Source organism: Phaseolus vulgaris, chromosome 9 (genome assembly GCF_000499845.2).
Source record: "Phaseolus vulgaris cultivar G19833 chromosome 9, P. vulgaris v2.0, whole genome shotgun sequence".
NCBI classification, from domain to species: Eukaryota; Viridiplantae; Streptophyta; class Magnoliopsida; order Fabales; family Fabaceae; genus Phaseolus; species Phaseolus vulgaris.
Window position 1 is genome coordinate 16169722 of NC_023751.2, and position 21384 is coordinate 16191105.

At 27.0% G+C, this 21384-nt stretch overlaps 2 protein-coding genes across 3 annotated transcripts; both read left to right on the forward strand.

Annotated features, from left to right (window-relative positions):
• Nucleotides 1-10570: 10570 nt before the first annotated feature.
• On the forward strand, nucleotides 10571-12556 carry LOC137822911 (uncharacterized). Its single transcript, XM_068627936.1, has 2 exons — nucleotides 10571-10822; nucleotides 11939-12556. The coding sequence occupies exons 1-2, from the start codon at nucleotides 10655-10657 to the stop codon at nucleotides 12464-12466; spliced, it is 696 nt and encodes a 231-aa protein (XP_068484037.1). The 5' UTR covers nucleotides 10571-10654; the 3' UTR covers nucleotides 12467-12556.
• Nucleotides 12557-15617: 3061 nt separating this feature from the next.
• Nucleotides 15618-18510, forward strand: LOC137821173 (26S proteasome non-ATPase regulatory subunit 11 homolog). Of its 2 annotated transcripts, none has more exons than XM_068625642.1 (2): nucleotides 15618-15797; nucleotides 17018-18510. In XM_068625642.1, exon 2 carries the CDS (start codon nucleotides 17039-17041, stop codon nucleotides 18305-18307), a length of 1269 nt encoding a protein of 422 aa, XP_068481743.1. In that variant the 5' UTR covers nucleotides 15618-15797; nucleotides 17018-17038; the 3' UTR covers nucleotides 18308-18510. The 2 variants fall into 2 exon arrangements, with proteins under 2 accessions (XP_068481743.1, XP_068481742.1); XM_068625641.1 differs by having other exon boundaries at nucleotides 17034-18510.
• The last annotated feature ends 2874 nt before the right edge of the window (nucleotides 18511-21384 follow it).

Sequence of the window (21384 nt, forward strand, 5' to 3'; positions counted from 1 at the left end):
GGTAACTTTGTCCAAAACTTATAAAAACTAAGAACGTGTTGAATTCATTAAAATTTAAATGTGTCAAAGTGGATGAATTTTCATTTCACATTATATGAATTCAATGTACTGCTTAATGTTAGGTTCATGTAGAGCTGGAAAGTTCTCGTCCTCGTTGGTGTATTCATTTTTTAGTTTGTTGGGTGTCAATTTCTTACGGTAGTCAAGGAAGGAGAATATATAAAAGATTATACGTTCAAGTTAATTTTCGTTATTATTGGGTGATTGAGGATAATAAATATTTATAAATATATACTTTTGTTTGATTTTGGAAAGTGTATTTTTAAAAGATGAGTCTTTGAAAATAGGTTTGAAATAGAGTTATCAAGTTAATCATAATATTAGACAATTATTCCATACACTTTAATTACATTAATGATATTTTTTTGAGAGAACATGTATTAGTTTTCGATGTGTATTTTACTAGACTTTTTTAATATATTCCATAAGGTGTTCGACAATGATAGTACACTAGCTCACAAAACTCGATTTTTTTTTTTGTTTTTTAGAGTCAGATGGTTAGTTAATGATTTAAAGAAAAATTATCTTGTTTTGGTGATTTAGTTGGTGTGAGATGTATTTTGCTATCTATATGTACACTTATCTTCCAAACTCGATTAGACAAGCGAGTATTTGTTGGACCTATCGTGCCACCCACTATCGGATCGCTATCGGATCATCCATAATATATAGTCCCACGCACGAGTTGACAGTCTCGGCGTGAGAGGGTGTGTTGAAGATCCTACATCGACTAGAAATTAGAGCCTTTCATTGTATATAAGTGGGTGTAAACCTCAACCCTATGAGCCGGTTTTATGGGGTTGAGTTAGGCTTAAAGTCCACTTCGTAATATATTATTTTAGAGACTAAAAAAAGTATTGTATTTAAGGTAGTTTTTATTATTAATAAAATTTATAAATTTTTCTAATTAGTTACTTAAAAATTTTAAAGTTAGTAATTGTAGCTAATTAAAATGAATATTAAAATTTAAAAATATGCGTTTATCTCAACTTTAACTAACTCACCAAAATTGTGAAACACATTTTTTCCGACCCGAAGGTTTTACCTTGTACATTTAGAACTATTTATATTTTCTTTTTTAACTATTTAACTATTAACAAAATAAAGACAACTTCTTCTATAGCTAGACGATAACACCTTTTGATATAGAGAGAAATAATGTTCTTTATAGTGGTGTTCCTAAGCACTGAGTGAACATGTTTAATTAAAGGAAAAAAGGAGGACACAAAGATACCTGCATGAATCCTGAACTTCACTAAAGAGAAGAATGTTAAAATATAAAAAAAATACATTTAAATTTTATTCTAAAGTCATATAATAAAATTTTAATATTATTTTATTATTGACATCAATTAGGTTATATAAACATATTTTCTTGTCATTATCATGTACTAAAGTTAGTTAAATAAGATTTATTATGTTGATTCAACAATTAACATAAATTTAGACTATATAGAATATGAATTTTTATATCAGTTATTAAGTAACTGATATAATAAACAATTTATTTATTATGTCAGTTTTTAATATAATTGAGACAATAAGTAAGTTGCAAATTCTTAAGCTATTATTAATCTCTCCTTAATCGTAATTCTAAACTATTCGAATAATCATCACTTGACTCTTGAAAAAGCAGGATAATACTCTAAGCATGCTTCTTCACAAGCACAACTTACCAAAAAGGCTCTTTAAAATTAATATATCGAAAGGGTGTGCAACATATTAGGCATGAGTAATTATATGTCATAAATTTAAATGTTAATTCCAATCAAATGTAATTAACGTTCTAACCTAAATGAGTGTTCATAGAAAATGCAATACATAGAAGAAAGGAAATTCAAATTTAAAATTCATTATTGACTCATATTAATATTGTCTTATTTTACATATGAATGAACTAACATGGGCTTTTGTTGGGCTTAAATAGTTGGCTGATACTCTTCACTTCATTGTAATTTGGCAAATTCTTTTTGCACATATCAATTTCAACATACATTCGATTTGTCACTAAAATGATAAAAACATTCTTGTAAAATGATAAAAATTATCTTAAATAAAAAGAGAGTGTGAATAAAAAAAATACTTGCATTTGGATTTTTAAACACATTTCTAAATTTTAAAAATTCTTTTCTGAAATATATTTCTAGATTTTGTATTCCAAATTTTATTTTCTAGAATGTATTTTTTACATTTCAAATTTACTTTTTTCCAAAATAAAATTTGATTTTTTAATTGTATTTTATTCATTCTAGATTTTTAAATCCAGAATAAAATATAATTTTAAAAAATTTAAAAGATAATAGAGTAGAAGTTGAAATGGTTCACTAAGAATTTGTATATAAATTCTTAGATTGCATCTTGTGCTCTTTTTGGACTTGATAGGTATAAATATAACCTAGACTAAAATTACTATTTACATCCATTTCATAAAGATAAATAAAATATAAATCTAAGTCCAAAAAAAATATAAAAATAAATAAACTAATAAACTTTTTTTTTAAGTAATAACATATTCTTTGTTATTTTTGTTTCATTAACACACTCATCACATGGAGGAGTAACAATTTTTTTGTTGGCGGAGGACAAGAGAAAAGAGTTAATTTATAAATGGATTTTTCTTGTTTTTAATTGTCTGACTCGTTTGGAATCATTGTTATGTTTGGTTAGAGTAGACATTGGTAGATTATCATTATCCTTTTTCACACTTCTAGCATTTCAAACTTGTTAATGTACCTGTCAATGTTGTTTGAAGAAGTATCTGGATTGCAGTTGTTGGTGAGATTTGAAGACATAGAAATAATCACTTTTTAAAATGTGGTGTGTTTGATCATCCTTGGTTCAATTAAATGTATGGTCTTGGGTTACTTATAATTTTGCTTATGTATACTTTTTTTTTATTCTGATTGGTGTCTTGATCATCTCTTTCGTATGTATTTCATCAAAAGACTTTGAAACTCTAGACCTTTTGTTTTTTAGAAGATTGGGATGAGGTATTAAGTTGTTTCTGATGTGTCTTTATTTTGATTTGTTGACTTGTTTTTTAGTTGCTCAAATAGGATATTTATGGTAAGCTTTTCACAGTTTTGTATAAGAGTTGGATTATCCTAAAAAAATTTATGTTTATTTATTTATTTTGATGATAAAAAATAAACTATAAATATTCTAATAAAACATAAAAATGTCCATGTTATCCTTTCTTTTAAGTTTACATGGTAATATGGGTTATTTTGGTAGCAGTATTCATCTTTTCTACTTTCATATAATCATAAGCAAAATTTAAGGTGCAATTGATCAGAATTTCAATATAGAACAAAATAAGACAAATTTCATTATTAATTCACGAGAATAATAGGTTTTGCCTTGATGAGCAAATTCGTTGACATAGTAAAATATAAAAATTTGGCAACATACTTTCATATTTAAAACTATGGATAATTTTCCAAATAACTATAAGTGTGTGATGATTTTGGTAACCGTTTGTCCTGAAACTTTAGCCACTGTTCCTTGACATTAACAATGAATTTCTAAAACATTGGATCATTAATGAACACGTTCTTATTGAATCCTTACGTCACCCTTGTTAATTGCTCAGTCTACTCAAACTATTTGTGGGCAAGCATCTTCCAAGGCATATTCTTATTAATGGGATTATTCTATTGGCTCCAACTGTTAATATAAATATTTGAGAATGATATTAGTTCAATTTAATTTTATAAATAAATTGTGCACATATAAATCAAGATGCATATTTTAATTATTAAATACTTCAAATTAAAATATATATTTTAATAAAATTTATTGTTTTAACAATCAAATATAGAACACTAATTTAAATATCAAACTACCTTTTACAAATATCTAACTACCGAAACCAGATCAAACCAGAAGATGCAGATAGACTTAACGAAATGATGACCCATACAAAGAAAACAGAACACATATTGTTTTAAAAGAGTATAATATATTTTAATAATTTATAATTATTAAATAAAAAATATTTTAGTACTAGAAAAACTTGATATTTATTATTATTAAATAAATTAAATTGAGTTGATTGTTAATTGTTGCATACTAGAATTTGTGATTGAAGTTAGAATAAGTAAAAGGAGGATTTTGGGTGGCTTTGTTTTGTCTCTTGGTTGGAGCACTGGACACAGGTTGCCAAAAGTGGACATCAAGTCTCCACTAATTGCAAAGGTTTGTTGTCCACCCACTTCCAATAACCATGGCATCCATGACATCCATTAGGTATCTACTGTTTGAATGATTTGACAATTTTTCCATTTTTTTCCAAATTAATGAATAATATATAAAATAAATTAAAATAGGTATAGTCTATGATCGTTTTTGTTAACTATGTATTGTTTTTTTAACATATAGTTCTTTCGTATTTTTGTGTATTTTTCTTTTTTAATAATACTTTCTTTTTCATGTGATGACAAATGATTGTTCTTACTAGTTGGGATCTTAAGTTGCATAGTGATGTCTAAGATGAAAGTTTTTATTTAAAAAAATTAAAATTGATTTTTATTTTTAATTTATATAAAATTACAATTTTAAATTATGAAGAAGTTGATTTCCTTTTTAATTTTTTATTATTATTTTCTTCTTTTTATCCCTCACTTTTTTTATGAATATATTTTATCCAAATAAGAAAACTTTGTTTTCTTATAAGGGTTTCATTTTCCCCTAACTCATATAGCTTCCCATAGGAAACTTTGACAACACCATATGCAACAATGTCCTTAAAAATCATGCACATCCCACTGTCCCCTTGTCAAATTTTGCTTTTTTTTTCTGTCTAGATTCTCCATACAAACTTTCATTTTTTGCTTATCAAAAGGGAAAAAGAAGGATTCTCTATATAGACTAATTTAAAAATGGTAAAACTCTGTTCAAATATACTTTCTCTCTGTTCATAACATTTTAACTCAAAACTTCATTTAAGAATAAAAAAACCTTGTCAAACTAAACTCAAATCACATTATTGAATGTGACAAATGAAAATATAATATAAGTTAAAAAAATGTTGAAAATGATTAATCAGTTTGAATTATGAATACCAGCAAAAACTAAATTTGATTTAGTCATTGAATGTTTTGGAAACTGGACCTTCATGGAAATGGATTCAACAAGCAGCAAGTTTATCATGTATTATATCCGTACTCCCTTTTTTTTATGTCTTTGCTCTTTAACTTGCTTTTCTTTCTGTTTGACTACCTTTTTCAAAGTCTGAAATGATTTATAGCTAAGGAAACCTATAAATTATTGAAGATGGCATGTATCATACAATACCATTTCATTTCATCCATGTCGTAATTATAGTCAATATTATATTTCAACAATTTTTTCCACAAACTTTCAAAAAGAAAAATTAAAATTAAATTAATTTTTATAAGTATATCACGTATTATTTATTAAATTTATTGAATATATATATGATGAAAATCTCATATCGTAAGAATATTGATAATAATATTTTTTTAATATATAAGTGAAGGCAAGATTTTGTAAAATTGAATTGCTAGTCAACCTTTAAATCAAAGCCATTTAGAATCTGTTTAGTGAAAGTTTATTAAACTTATTAAGTTAATTACGATCTAGATTATTATATCCAATTGATCGATGCTGTTTTTATATATAATTTGGGTTAGAAATGAAATCTGAAAAATTCACATAACAATAGAATAAATTGATTATAATTTAGAGGTTAGTTGCGAATTCTTATTAGAATCTCTTAACTAGTAAGTTGTTATCCACAAATATAATTGTGATTGAGTGAAATATTTCAGTGACCCAAGTGTCGGTTTCCCAAAAATTGATTGAGTTGTTGATTCTAAAAAAAGTAAATTTCAATCTTGAATCTCTTTTTATTTTTAATACAGATTGATTATAATTTGAGAGTTAGTTGCGAATTTTTAATTTTTATTAAAATCGCTTAACTAGTGGGTTATTATTCTAGAAATATAGTTCACAAATATAGTTGACGTGGAATATTATCGGATTTTCTAGAAATTGAATTATCAAGTTGGCAATACAAAATAAAAGTAATACAATCCCAAAAACAATTTCTGATATATTTTAATACATGGTATTAATAGTAGGATATATTTCAATAGTATGCGTAATTTGTTTAAATTATTCTTTAGATAACCATTCACTTATACTACTTAACCATAGTAGTTAATGTTATTTTTTACCAACACGAGTATGACTGAAAGATAATAATAATATTATCTCAAAATTTAAAAATAACAAATAAGCATTTTTTATCTTCTAAAGTAACATCAACAAGAAAACGTTAGTGGGTACAAATGTTCCTTCTAAATAGAAAATCACGTTTGGATCTCTGAGGTTGCTCGTTTTTAAATTACAAATAGCGAAGGAAAAACGCTTCCTGTGAAAACCGCAAAGCGCTTCCGTTTGTGAGTAAAAAAGCAGTTGGTGGGTGAAGATCATAGAGAAACGCACTTACGGTTAGCCACTCTCGCATGAGATGAGTGAAGAATGGCGTTGGACAATGGGCCCACTTCACTTCACAGTAGGCCCACTTCACGTCACAGTAGGCCCACTTCCCTTCACAGTGGCCCTTCCCTTATCTCATCTCTCTCAATCATCAAATGCGCTTTGTCACAATTTCACTTCCCTTCTTCCAATACAACCTTATCCTTCATATTGCTTAATATCAAATTTGATAATAAAAATTTCAAAACACTCTATTCTTTATTCACTAACAAACTATAGTGTGTACCTTACTAGGTTCACATTTATAATAATTATTTTATAAGTCATAGCATTGATTTTATCACTAATTTAGATTGGTTAATATTATATAATCACTTTAAATCATGTTTGTTGATAATTAGTATTCGTTCAAAAAAAATCTATTTGACTATCTTTAATAGAATATTATTTTCCATATATATATATATATATATATTTTATTTATTTATAAAAATTCATCGGATATTAAATTTCTCTTAAACTCACAATTTATTGTAATCACTACAAGAAAATCATGACATAGAAATCAATTTTAGAAACAACAAATAATTAGTTGTTATAGTGATTAAATTAGAGATCAATTTAGAGACTAAAAAAAATTGGTTTCTAGATTATTTTATATTATTGTTAAATAATTTTTAAATTGGTATCTAATTTGCTACCAAAGTTTTAACTACTAATTATTTATATTCTATATTTGGTTGCAAAAACTTTGGTAGCTAATTAGATACCAATTTAGAAAATATTTAACAATAATATAAACTATTTTTTTTAGTTTTTAAGATGGTCTCTAATTTAGTCACTATAACAACTAAATATTTTTTTTTATAAAATTGGTTTCTATTTCATGATTTTCTTGTGATAAATACATATATACAAAATTGTACATAAAGATATTTTTTCTTTAAAATATTTTACTTTAATTAGATAATTATGTGTTTGGAAAAAGACAAGCCTTAAAATATATTTTAATGGTTTTATAAAGTTTAAAAAAAATTCCATACTATATTTTTTTAAGTTTACTCAAATGCACATTACAATAATGACATAATAAACATTATTAAAAAAACTACTGAAGTAACAAATCTATCATAAAATTAGTTAAAAAAAAAGTCACAAACATTTATATTCAGAAGTAGCAATAACATACTTTTACATTGCAATGTACAATGCACGTATTAAGTATACATTTTTTTCACAAGGGACATATATAAATTTCCTTATAAATGGTAGAAAATAATATTAGGTATAAATTTCTTTTACAGTGGATATGGATGTATATAAATTCCCTTACAAATGGTGAAGGATAAATATGTCAAACAATAAGTGAATATAACAAAAAATATATTATTGTAAGAGAGGTTTGGACAATAACTTTAAGAAAGTATTTTTTATAAGGGAGCTTCAGACAATAACTGTTATTGACGGATGAACAATTGATTTATTTTTTTGGTCATGTTTTTCTTTTTCTTTCTCTTGTAACATTCGGGCATCAGCTCTCAATCTAGAGTGTATCAACAAAAAGTTCTTTGACGCTCAAGTGAATGTTTGGTATTCAACTACAATTAATGCTATAATAATAACGTACATTTGTTTTTGTCTGTTTTGCATGTTTATATGGTTGTGATGAACTCTATTATTGTTGGATCGTGATTAACATGCATAACACGATTAAAACGTATTACCTAATTCTTATATATATAGTTTAACATGTGTTAATTATCTTTTCTATCTTAATGTATTTCGTACATATCAATCGATCAACATCTGATACACAATTTTGAGATTGTCCGACCTGATTAGTAAAAAATAACAACACAAAAAAATTACTATGAAATTGTGACACATACATCACAATTACATATCAACATTAGGTCACAATAATGTCCATCACCACAGAAAAGAAACAAGGAAAGAAAAGAAGGATGTTGCATCATTAACTTCAATAAACATTTTACATAAATCAACATAACATTTATATATGAATGTAGCATGTACAAAATACTATAAAACACATTAACGAAGTTACAAAGGAATCTCTAACCTAATATTTAAAATACAAGTTCTTCTTCTTTAAAATAGATTATTTATCATAAAATCATAAAATCGATTTTAAATTTCATTTTTTCTTAGTGGTGAAAATTGATAGGTAATATATGATTATCATTATGATTTGATATGCAGGATATATATACAATGTTGTAAAATTTCATACTTTTAAAAACTGTGTGATAATAAATTATTATTTGTTCAAACAATTATAAGGTTGAGTGTTTGCCACTTTTCAAAATGTGTGTTTGTAATAAAATATTATTTGATACGCAATCAAAGTATAAGGTTGTGAAAGTTTCATACTTATCAAAATGTATGATTATCATAAGGTTGTGAAAGTTTGTTACTTTTGCAAAGGTATGATTATCATATATAATATATGAAGCAAGATATAAAGTTGTGAAAGCTTGATATACTTTCCAAATTGTATGATTTATCATAAGCAGTAGAATATTATATGATACGCAACAAGACACAAGGTTGTAAAAGTTTGATAGTTAAACATTTTAATTAATTTTACAGTTATATTATAATAAATATTTTTCATTATTTTTTTATTTAAATGGAATAATGAATACAACTAACATATTAAAATTACTATTCACACAAATATACATCCAATTATTATATTTTTAAATATATGTACAAGTATACCCTACTTTATATCAAGTAGTGCGTCTATTGTTAATCCATGCATTATCTTCAAAATACCTTGCTATTATTTGCAAGCTTTAGCTTGAAAATATCTCTAGAATTACGTGTCAATTTACAGGTTTCAGTGAGAAAATATTGTGTAACTAATTGAGAAAATGTTACTTTTTTTTTCAGGATGCACATTTAAATTTAGATTTAATATTCTATCATTATTTAATATTTTATGGTGTATTTTGTTATTGTATTTTTAATTTTTTTCACAGGTATTTGTATCTCAATTTAGTTAAATATTTTATTAAAAAAATGTCTTAAAGCTAATATAAAATCAAACACAATTTTGATTTGTTCAATTTTTTTATTTAATATAAATTCAAATAAAACAAAATTAACGTTTAACAGTTTTTTAATTGATTATTTTAATTTTTTAAATTTAAACTTAGTTTTTATAGCAATGATTAAGAAGTTATTAAATATTTATAACGAAATTTTGTTTAAAAATATTTATTATAATTTTTTATATAATTATTGTTATATTAATTATTTTTTTCTTTTATCAATAAATAAATTACATAATCACATACCTAAAAACTGTATTATAAATTTTTTATCATTATAAATATAAATATATTATAAATGTAATATTATTAAATCATAAAAAACTTATTAAAATTACCAAAAATCACTTGATTGAAAAAAAAAATCTAATTTTTTTTTTAAAACAATATACTTTTGACTGTTTACAATCTTTTAAATCCATTTAAAATTATTTTATCAGTCAAATTTATATCACTAATCCTTCAAACTATAATTGTATGTGCAATTTGAAAGTTCATTAATACATCAAAATCAAACAGCATTAAAAGAAGTTTTGAGAAAATTTTCGAGATAGACTGTAAATAATAAAAAAAAATCATTAATAATCTAAGAAATTAATATTTTAATTATATTTATTTTATTTTTAAATTTAAAATATTATTATAATAGGTTCTCAAATAGATGTGGTTTACGTAATTTTCTCCACCAGATAATATCCAATTATTCATACGTCACTTACTTTAAATCAAACTATATGTATATAGGAAGTAGGGAAGTAGAAAATGGGTGTAGCTAATTGGAAGATAGAAAAAAGAAAAGAAAAACACATGTAATGGGTGCTAAAAGCTGTGCAAAAGAACCCCACATGTAATATATATTAGGCTAATGTTTGTAAATTAATGAGAAAAGTAGGTTTATTCTTTTTTAACTCAGGTACAGATTGAATTGAGTTCTCAAATAAGTCCACATTCATCCTTTCTTCATCTGTATATAAACCATGCTTGCCAAAGTTCAATAGAGAGTGATTTGTTTTCAAGCACAAGGGATTTGAAGAAGACGATAGCTAGGTATGGAATGGAAGAAGTGTTATTTGGATGTGATATTGGTGCCCTTAGGATTTCTTATGAGCTTTGGCTACCATTTCTGGCTCTGGCACACTGTTCGAACTCATCCACACACAACTATCATTGGCATCAATGCTAGTGGAAGACGCAATTGGGTTGCTGCCATAATGAAGGTATCTTAATTTACCTCTTCCAACTTTGGAAGTTCATAACTTATGTAAAACAAAAATGATCTAAAATTGTGTTAAATTGATCACAGAACCAATATGGATCAAAATTCATGTTTTGTTCAATGTAAAACTAAATATCTAAAATTGTGTGTACTTGTCTTTTTCTTAGCACTTGATGAACGTTCTTTTAGTAGGTTATTAGCAAACTAGTATTAGGATTTTCACTTCGAATAAGAAGAGAATAATGAAGTGATTAAAAGTGAAAGTATTTTGTTTTCCTTTCCCACTAAGATTTTTTTCTTAACTTACTGATGTTCTTACTAGATAAACAAAGCAAGATTGTTCTTATATTCATGCAATGCAAAATGCTTTGGAACGAGACGTAGATAATGTGCATGCAAATCTACATGTTAAGTATATTAAAAAAGAAAGCAAGACTTGTGACATTTCAAATCTGTCGATCACACTTTTTAATTTTAGCTTTTATATTCAAATTTTTACCCTTATTTAGAATTTCATAAACTATTTTATTATCTATTCTCAATTAGTAAATAAATATTTTTACCACGTATTTTCATCTTTTTCTTGTTTGTTTTAATCATAGACTATTTCTATCAATCTACCCAAAAGATTTCAGAGGCATCTTTTTAAAAATGGTTCATGAATGTTATGGGTATATTCTTCAATCTCCACTCGTGTTTCTTCAGACTTTAATGGTTATTACCAATAGGTTATGTCCTTAATAAGTGCACCAAATAAATAAATCAGTAACAAGGTGTGAGTCTTCATCCTGCAAAGATAATAATGAAATATATTTTGTGATACTTTTTGACTTTTTTCCAAAATTGGCGTGTCTTATATCCCCATCAAAGTTTTGCCAAGTATCTATGATTAATCGCATTTGCAAATGGCTACACATGTAGAAAACTCATTTTAGTGCATGAACAAAGTGCATGTCTAGCTTTGCACTTTTCATTACCAAGTACAGTTTCACTTAAAAACTAAGGGTCATGGTCATTATTTTCTTCCACTAGTTTTATGGTACACTGAATTGTGACCCAATTCATAGAATGAGCACACACGCATGACAATAATTCAAGAATGATTAACTTGTGGCAGGACAACGACAAAAAAAACATCCTAGCTGTTCAATCACTTAGGAACACAATCATGGGTGCAACCCTAATGGCCACAACCTCTATTCTCCTATGCTCAGGCTTAGCAGCAATCATAAGCAGCACCTACAGTGTGAAAAAGCCACTTGAGGACACAGTTTATGGGGGGCATGGAGAGTTCATGATATCACTAAAATATGTGACTTTGCTCTCCATTTTCCTCTTCTCATTCTTCTGCCACTCCTTGTCCATAAGGTTCATAAACCAAGTGAACATCCTCATCAACACCCCACAGGACCCCATGTCCTTAGTGACTCCTGAATATGTGAATGAGATATTGGAGAAAGGCTTCCTTCTAAACACTGTTGGAAACAGACTCTTCTACGCTGCACTTCCTCTTCTGCTTTGGATATTTGGCCCTGTCTTGGTCTTCTTGTGCTCTCTCACCATGGTTCCAGTGCTTTACAATCTTGACTTTGTGGTTAGTTCCAAGGGAAAAATGGACGTAAATGAAAATAGACATTTTGTATGAACTGATCAAATGTAGAAGTTAACTGAGTTAAGTAAATTGAAGTTACTCTTTGTAATAAAATGATTAAAAACATGTTGCATCTTCTGCTTCTACCCTTCTAAGATGGTATTCCAAGGGATTTTGACTGTGTTCAATAATGTGGGTTTGGGATAATGCAAATCATATGTAGTTTAACTACTATGTCGGATTTCGATTTACTTTGTGCTTTTGCAAAACCATATAGTATTGCATTATTTTCTCCTATAATGGTTCAAGTATACTTCCTTATTCTTTAATTCATTATTCTATCACTCCAACTAACACTAATCAGTATGAGAAGGGTATAAGAGTGTTAATATAATGTTTTTCATATTTATTTGTATCTATTTAGAGAAATAGAAAAACAAAACAAAAAAACTCATTGTAGATTGCATTGTATTATGTTTAAATATCATTTTAAGATATTATTAGAATTTATCTTACGTTTATTGAATTTATTATATATCTTTTTGATAATTACTGAGTCTTGAATTTACAATGTGAGAGACTATATTAAGATTTTATATTAACTAAAAATATAATCAAAATTATAGTATATAAATAAATATTAATTTTATATTATAAGTCAAATTTTTAAACACTAGAAGAAAATGAAATAAAAACTAATTTATATTAATTTTTATATTTAAACACTACAAGAAAATCAAGAAATAGAAACTAATTTTAGAAAAAAAATAATTAGTTAAATTAAATATCATTTTATAAACTAACAAAATTGTTGGTTTTTAAATTAGTTTATATTATTGTTAAATAATTTCTAAATTGATATTTAATTATCTACTAAGGTTTTAAGTACCAGTTATTTAGATTCTAAATTTGGTAGCAAAAACTTTGTTGTTAATTAGATAACAATTTAGAAACCATTTAACAATAATAAAATTAATTTAGAAACAAAAAAAAAATAGTCTCAAAAGTGGTCTCTATTTTAATCACTATAGCAACTAATTATTTTTTGTTTTTATTTCATGATTTTTTTGTTGTGAAATATCATTTTAAGATATTTTATAATTTATCTTAGGTTTATTGAATTTATTATATAATTTATTATATTATGTTAATTAGCCGTTCAACTAGAGGCAAGTGGCAAATTCTATTTTGTGCTACTTGTTGTACTCTTTATTTATGTTCTACTTTCTTGATAAATGGTTGTGAATTACCATATTTAATTTTATGCAAAAGGGAGTTTTAATGGACAACTAAAAACCTCCTTTAATCATTATATTGGGTTCATCTATAAAAATAAGATATTTTTTCAATAAAGACTTATAATCATTATTGTATGAGACTCTTAATGATGATTGTAAATACAATTAAGATCAAAATAAGAATAATCGAGTTATAATTATGATACGGGTATATAATTTTTATATGTTGTCACTAAAAAAAATTAAATATAAATTAATTTTAGAGATTAAAATAACGAATTATTATTTAATTAAATTAGAGATCAATTTATAAAAAAAAATATATTAGTATTTAAAGTAATTTCTATTATTAATAAAAATATATAAAATAGTTTTTAAATTAGTATCTAACCATTATTTAAATATGAAGAAAATTAGCAATACAGTTTCACAATCTCAAAATAAGGGTTTTTGAAGCATTGAAGAGACGAAATACATGGTGAAGTGACGGTGATGAAATGTGAAGAGGAAGAACAATACACAGTTTCAGAATTTTAAATTAGGATTTTGGAGGCATTGAGGAGGCGTAAGACACGACGGTAGTAGCAGCCAAGGAAGCTTGTGTGCGCTTGCATATGTTGGAAGGGTCAACAGTGAAGGCGTTTGCTCACGCATTGGTGCATCACAGCTTGGTACTTCTCGATTTCTTCCTCTCCGTATTCACTCACTTTGCTTTTTGACTCATTGTTAGAGTTTCTGTTGTTCCTCTTGTGCTTGAGAAATGTGAAAGAAAACGCACTAGAATTGAATTTGTTGAATTTGCACCAGAAAGAATATCAAATAGCACCAGACAACAGTTTTTAAGATGTTTTTATATTCTTTATCTCTCACAGTATTCTTATATATCACTCTTTGCCTAAAAAAAGTAATCATTCATAAACTCACATTTCACCCCTCTCCACTCTTTTTTAATAAAACTTATCAATCTTTCAACTTTCCTATCAATTAAGTGAGAAAAAATAAAATAAAATTTTAAAATTAAAAATCTGCTTATTTAATAAAGAAGAATATCAGTTTAAAATAGAAAAGTAACGAATCTTTCCACCTTCTTGCACCCATCTCTCCACCCTCTTGCACCCATCTCTCCACTCTCCACTATTCTATCAGTTAAGTGAGAACAAATAAAATAAAATTAAAAAATTGTTTTATTAACTTCTAAAATTATAAAATGTCCAAATAACCAAAATAAATTAATAAAACAAAATATTAAACAAGAATAAAATAGAAAAACAATTTAGAGCAATTAAAGTGGGGAATCCCTTTATATATAGGTATAAAGGTATAAATATATTTATTTAAATATAAATTCATGTGTATTTATATGTATGAGAGATATGGTTTCAAAAGAGTTGAGGAAGGAGAGATAAAATAAGAGAAAAAAAATTAAAAAACTTCTCTACATTCAAAACTGCTTCTGGTTTTAAATAGGAGACTTTCCTGCCAGTTTAGAGAAAACAAATAAAATAAAATTTTAAAATTAAAAAACTACTTATTTAATAAATAAGAATATCAATTTAAAACAGAAAATTAACCAATCTTTTTACTCTTTTGGTATTGAAAACAAATTAGAATTAACGTAACAATTTCTTCACTGTAAATTAAGTGAGAACAAATAAAATAAAATTTTAAAATTAAAAAACTGTTTTATTAACTTCTAAAATTATAAAATATTTAAATAATCAAAATAAATTAATAAAATAAAATATTAAGTAATCATAAAATAGGAAAACAATTGTGAAAAATCTTCTTTATATAGGTATAGATAATAATTCAGTACTAAATAAATTTAAATTTTAAAAACAAAAATCAAATCGAAACTTTAAATAAATCCAAACAGCAAAAGATGATAACTTGACTCCTTTATTTTTTATTTTTAATATTCTGGGCTTAAGCCCAATTTTTAACTTTGGTAGCCCATCTCACTCGGTGCATTTAAAGTTTTGAATTGTGTACAGTGACCGACATTGCTTTCTCCCTGGGTCGTCGTTTTTTCCTCTTCTACTCTCTCTTAGGGTTGGCACCCTTCTATTTTTTCCCAAACCAATCTGCGCAATCTTAATTCTCTCATAGCCTCTGCAACAAAGGAATTCTACGGTGCGCCCGATAAGGTAACGGTGTTTCGTTCCTTGATCCCTCTTTTTTTCTTTTTCAGATTTGATTTCCAAATCTTATTTGCTTTCAATTATTGCTCTTATGTATGCCGATTTATGAACACGATTTTTATGTAAGTTGAAAATTTTTATTTTCTGCTTTCTCTATGTACGATTATTTATGGTTGCGTCAAAATTATATTTTCATTCATCTTTGATTAAAATAGTGTATGTTCCAATAGATAGGTTTTGGATTATGACTCGTGAGGAGAGAGATAGCCGCAATTTTTTTTTATAGAGGATGAGTTGCATGCAGACTACGAAGGTTCGTTGTAGCTATGAACTCTGTGCATCAGTTATTGCATAGTCTTTTTGGGAGTCCGGAGACTTACTTGGGATATGAGAATCAATGTTAGCAGTGTTGAAGTGAGAGTTGGTTGGAGAACTCAGTGGGTTATGAGAATTAGCAATGTTAAAGTGAGGTTGTGATTTCATAGGGAGTGTTATTTTGAGTCTCAGCTTTTAGTGATTATGTTCTCCATGAAACTATGAGTTAGAGCTTCAATCTGAAAGTGGCATAAGAGGACTGGGGCCACTACAGTACAATATTGGGGAAGACAAATTTTTCTTAAAATCAAGATAGAATATTTCATTCTAAGATAATACTAGTTATCCAAGGTTGTTTTCATCCAGCATCAAGCTTTTCATTATTTTTTTTGGGTTGTTAAATCTGGGATGATCTTCTGTGATGATTTTTCACGAATATCCCTTCATTAGTGCATTTATACCCTAATAAAGTTTAGGCTTAAAGAAATCAGTACTGTTTGTCCCTAATATTCAGTTTAAAGTAAATGAATGGGATTTAGAATATTATTTGGAGGTACCAATCTCGACACCATAGTAGGTGTTATCTTATGGGGATGAAAATCATAACTTATTCATTTTACAGACATAATTGAGCCTAAACTTCATTATCTTTAAAACTGCCATTGACCAACCAATTGTTAAACATTGGAATTGAAGAGGTCTACGTGTTTGCTTCTAACTTATTTGCTCAAAACTGTTTTTACTAGGAGCAACTGTTGCTATTTTATTACATACTATTATTGTATCTTCCTATTTTTTTCAATGCTAATTCGACAGAATGAATTAATGATTTCCACTCACCAATTAATTGATAGTAATGTGAAGTTCCTAGTTTTGAATTGTCCTCTGCATTTACTAATGTTTTCTTGTAGAGGTTTCTCAAAGCAGGAGCAATGTCTTCCTCTCATCTTCCTGCCACTACCGAGTCAATTGCTCTGGCAAATGAGGCCGCAAAGCCAACTGAGGCCATCTCCATTCTTTATCGGGTACTTGATGATCCTTCTTCTTCACCAGATGCTCTGCGAATGAAAGAGCAAGCAATCACACTCCTCACTAAGCATCTCGCGGAAGAGAATAGGGGAGAGGATCTGCGCAGCCTTCTCACTCAGTTGAGGCCATTTTTCTCATTGATACCCAAGGCAAAAACTGCAAAGATTGTTAGAGGAATAATTGACTCAGTTGCTAAAATACCAGGAACGTCTGATCTACAGATTGCACTCTGTAAGGAAATGGTGCAATGGACTCGTGCTGAAAAGCGTACTTTTCTGAGGCAACGAGTGGAGGCAAGACTTGCGGCACTTTTGATGGAAAATAAGGAGTATTCTGAAGCTTTGACTCTTCTTTCTAGCTTGGTCAAAGAGGTTAGGAGACTAGATGATAAACTTCTTCTTGTAGACATAGATTTGCTGGAGAGCAAGCTGCATTTCTCCTTAAGAAACCTTCCTAAGGCAAAAGCTGCTCTCACCGCTGCAAGAACAGCTGCAAATGCTATTTATGTGCCTCCAGCTCAACAAGGTGCCATAGATCTGCAGAGTGGAATACTTCATGCGGAGGAGAAGGATTATAAAACTGCTTATAGCTATTTCTTTGAAGCTTTTGAATCATTCAATGCTCTTGATGACCCCAAGGCTGTCTTTAGCCTGAAATATATGTTGTTGTGTAAGATCATGGTGAATCAAGCTGATGACGTAGGGGGAATTATTTCCTCTAAAGCAGGACTGCAATATCTTGGGCCTGACTTGGATGCTATGAAAGCTGTTGCTGATGCACATTCTAAGCGCTCCCTTAGGTTGTTTGAAACTGCTTTGAGGGACTACAAGGCACAGTTGGAGGAAGACCCAATTGTCCACAGGCACCTTTCATCCTTGTACGATACCTTACTGGAGCAGAATCTCTGCAGATTGATTGAGCCTTTCTCAAGGGTTGAGATTGCACATATTGCTGAACTTATTGAACTTCCCGTTGATCATGTGGAGCGGAAGTTGTCTCAGATGATTTTGGACAAGAAGTTTGCTGGAACATTGGATCAAGGTGCTGGATGCCTTGTCATATTTGACGATCCCAAGACTGATGCTATATACCCTGCAACTTTAGAGACCATTTCCAATATTGGGAAAGTTGTCGACAGTCTTTATGTTAGGTCTGCCAAGATAATGTCATGAGCTCTCTTGTTATTTTACTCCTTTGTCACATTCATTGTTGCTGTGTTTTCTTCTTAGTGGTGACTAACTTATCATATGTTTCGTTTTATTTTGTTAAACTAAATTCTGGGAAACCTCTCCCGGTTGCTTTGAACGTTTAAATGGGTTTGGTGGCATTGCCAGTTGCCTAACCTTATTATCATAAAAATACATGTGTGCTGCTAGATTATCGCTTTTTTACCGGCTTGAACTGTGGGATGATTGTTAGAATCTTTTGGTATGCGATGCTTATGTGACTTGTGTTAGTTTCGTACAACTACAATAAGAGCATTTTTCATGGCGGGTTTGACAGCAGATGAAACCACCTTTTTTGTGGGTCACCGTCACAGTTCTTGAGTTTTTTTTATTCTTTTCGTGTAAAATTATTAATTCTTAAGGTAAAATTATTAGACATTAAATTATATAATTTCAAGATCTCACTTTGAAAGATCAGCCAAAATAAAAAGGTATAAGCCAACAATGCCATGCTATAACTAAAATGAGGGAAGTGAAATTTTATGTGATACACACATAAATGAAACGACTAGACAACTAAACAAATCATAATATATTATGAAGAATGTTCAGACAAAAGTATGCTTGAGTTACAAGTTTGAAATGTGGTAGTAAATTTTAGAATTTATAAATGTTGTGTTTCTCAAAATGGTGTAACAATTGTTAAATTTAAAAAATATTATATTTCAACCCGAGTTTTACCTATTCAATTTATTTATTGAGTTCTTTTTAATCTTTCTGGATCCAAACAATTCAAAATAATGTGAATATAATATGAAGAGATATAATGACCAATTTTAGAAGAAAATAGATAATAATAAAAAGAAATACTGTAGAAGATTTATTAACTGTCAAACACAATAAGAAGCTACCAAGTCTAGTAAATCAAGACATGGAAGAATAGTGATGAAACAAGGTGGTGAAGAAGGTCATAAATAAATTGTGTATTAATTAATTTATTGAAAATGTGGAATATACTTAAATTCGGATACTAGTTGTTATTTATTCAATTTATTTGTTGATTTTTTTTAAGCTTTTTGGATCCAAACAATTCAAAGTAATATGAAGATATAGAACAACCAAGTTTAGAAGATAATTGATAGATAATAATAATAATAATAAGATATGTAGTAGAAGACTTAATAATAGACGAAAACATAAGAAGCTACCAAGTCTAGTAAATGAAGGCAAGGAAGAATGGTGATGAAATAATGTTGTGAAGAAATTCATGAACAAATTGTGCATTGCCTACTTTCCTGAAAGTGTGGAATATACTCAATTTTAATTAATAACTATTGTATTTGTGGACCATGTTGTATAACATAATTATTCAAGATGAATGATTTATAATTATAAACATTGTTATGATTAAATAATTAACTATATCATATGAACTTTAAAAGATGAGCTAGTATTGCTTTAAAAAGTTGTAATCAAAATTAATTTGTTATTTTATGTTATGTATTATTCTTTGTTTTCAATATTTATTGTTGTATTTATTTTAATGTTAACAAAAAATTAGTACAATAAATTTGTTTTTAAAATTTATTATGACCTCAATTTTTTTTTAATTCAAAATATATGAATTTAAAATAATAAATATCTGAAACAATATATAAGATTCAGTTTAAATTTTAAGAGTTCACCATTTTAGATTAATTTTTTTTTATAGTTTTTGAGGTTGATGTGACATATTGCTATACACTTAAAAACATGTAAGAAAGTTTACCTAGCAAAAGCTTTAAGAATTATTATGATCAAATGAATTTTCATTTATTATTAATTTCATAGAATAAAAAGTTATATATATATATATATATATATGTATATTAAAAAATTAAATTAGTTTAACAGGGTAATAAATAAGTTTTTAAAGAAGATAATACATAAGTTTTACAAAATTAATTTATGTATAAATTGATTTAATTTTTTTTAATTGTCTAATATCTCTTACGCGAGATTTGAACATGTTATTCAATCTAGGATTAATTGTGTCTTGTGATTTTTGTTTTCATAGTTTGTGGAATAAGTCATCTTAGTCTTTTTCACGTCAATGGTCAATCAAATTCTCATTTTTAGAAAATTAATTAAATTTAGCCTAATATTTAATTATTGTTAAATCTCTAATGGTTTTTACCTGACGAATTTTATAGACCAAATTTTTTGTTGAGATTTGAACCTATTAGTAAATGAAAAACAACATTATAAAAGTAATAAATAATAATTGTTACTCTTTAATACTATTTAACTTATTATAATTTATAATTCATCTTAAATAAAAATATTAAAATTATGTTTTGGCATTGAACTTTTTTTTTAATTTTCAACTAATATTTAAGAATGAGGTCAGTGTGTTATTATTACATAATTTGGAAGTGATACATAAATAAAATTCATGTTACTTAAAACTGTTAAAAATTTAATATAAATTAAGCGTTATAATAAATTTCATTAATTATAGTAGTAAAAGAAATTGATTTAAAAACTAAAACTGAATAGACTTTAATCATTCATTTAATGAATTAACACATTGAACCAGGAACATTAATAAGCAAGTAGTTAGCTCAACCCTTAGGAAAGGACAATTATTATAATTATAAAAATATAGATTGCATTTAGAAAGATACATATAATTTATTTTACTAGTACCTTTAAAATTTTATTTTAAAGAAAATTTAAAATAAATTTATGAGATATTGATATTTTCTTAAAACTTGAAAAATACCAGAAAGTTTAAAAATAATTTTATTAAAGGCAAATTTTTATGAAAAAAAGACTAAGATAATAGGATGGAAGCAGTATGTGTTCCACCAAACTTTCATAAAATAATAATAATAATAAAAGTTACTAATCATTTTCTAAGCTTACGTGTTCCCGTTAGTTTATATTAGTATTAAGTTACACTCAAAGTAACTTAATTAATTTAATAATATTTATTAAATATAACTTTAATTATTAATTCTTAAAAATAATGTGTTAGGAACTCACTAGTAGATTCTAATTTGATAATTATTATTTTCTTAATACATACTTCAAATTGGTAG

What these genes read in the sequence shown, in the direction of transcription:
- LOC137822911 (XM_068627936.1), top strand. Translation starts at nt 10,655, where the DNA reads ATGGAATGGAAGAAGTGTTATTTGGATGTGATATTGGTGCCCTTAGGA. An exon ending in GGGTTGCTGCCATAATGAAG is followed by an intron (nt 10,823 to 11,938) that starts GTATCTTAATTT and finishes AACTTGTGGCAG; the next exon opens with GACAACGACAAAAAAAACAT.
- LOC137821173 (XM_068625642.1), top strand. Translation starts at nt 17,039, where the DNA reads ATGTCTTCCTCTCATCTTCCTGCCACTACCGAGTCAATTGCTCTGGCA.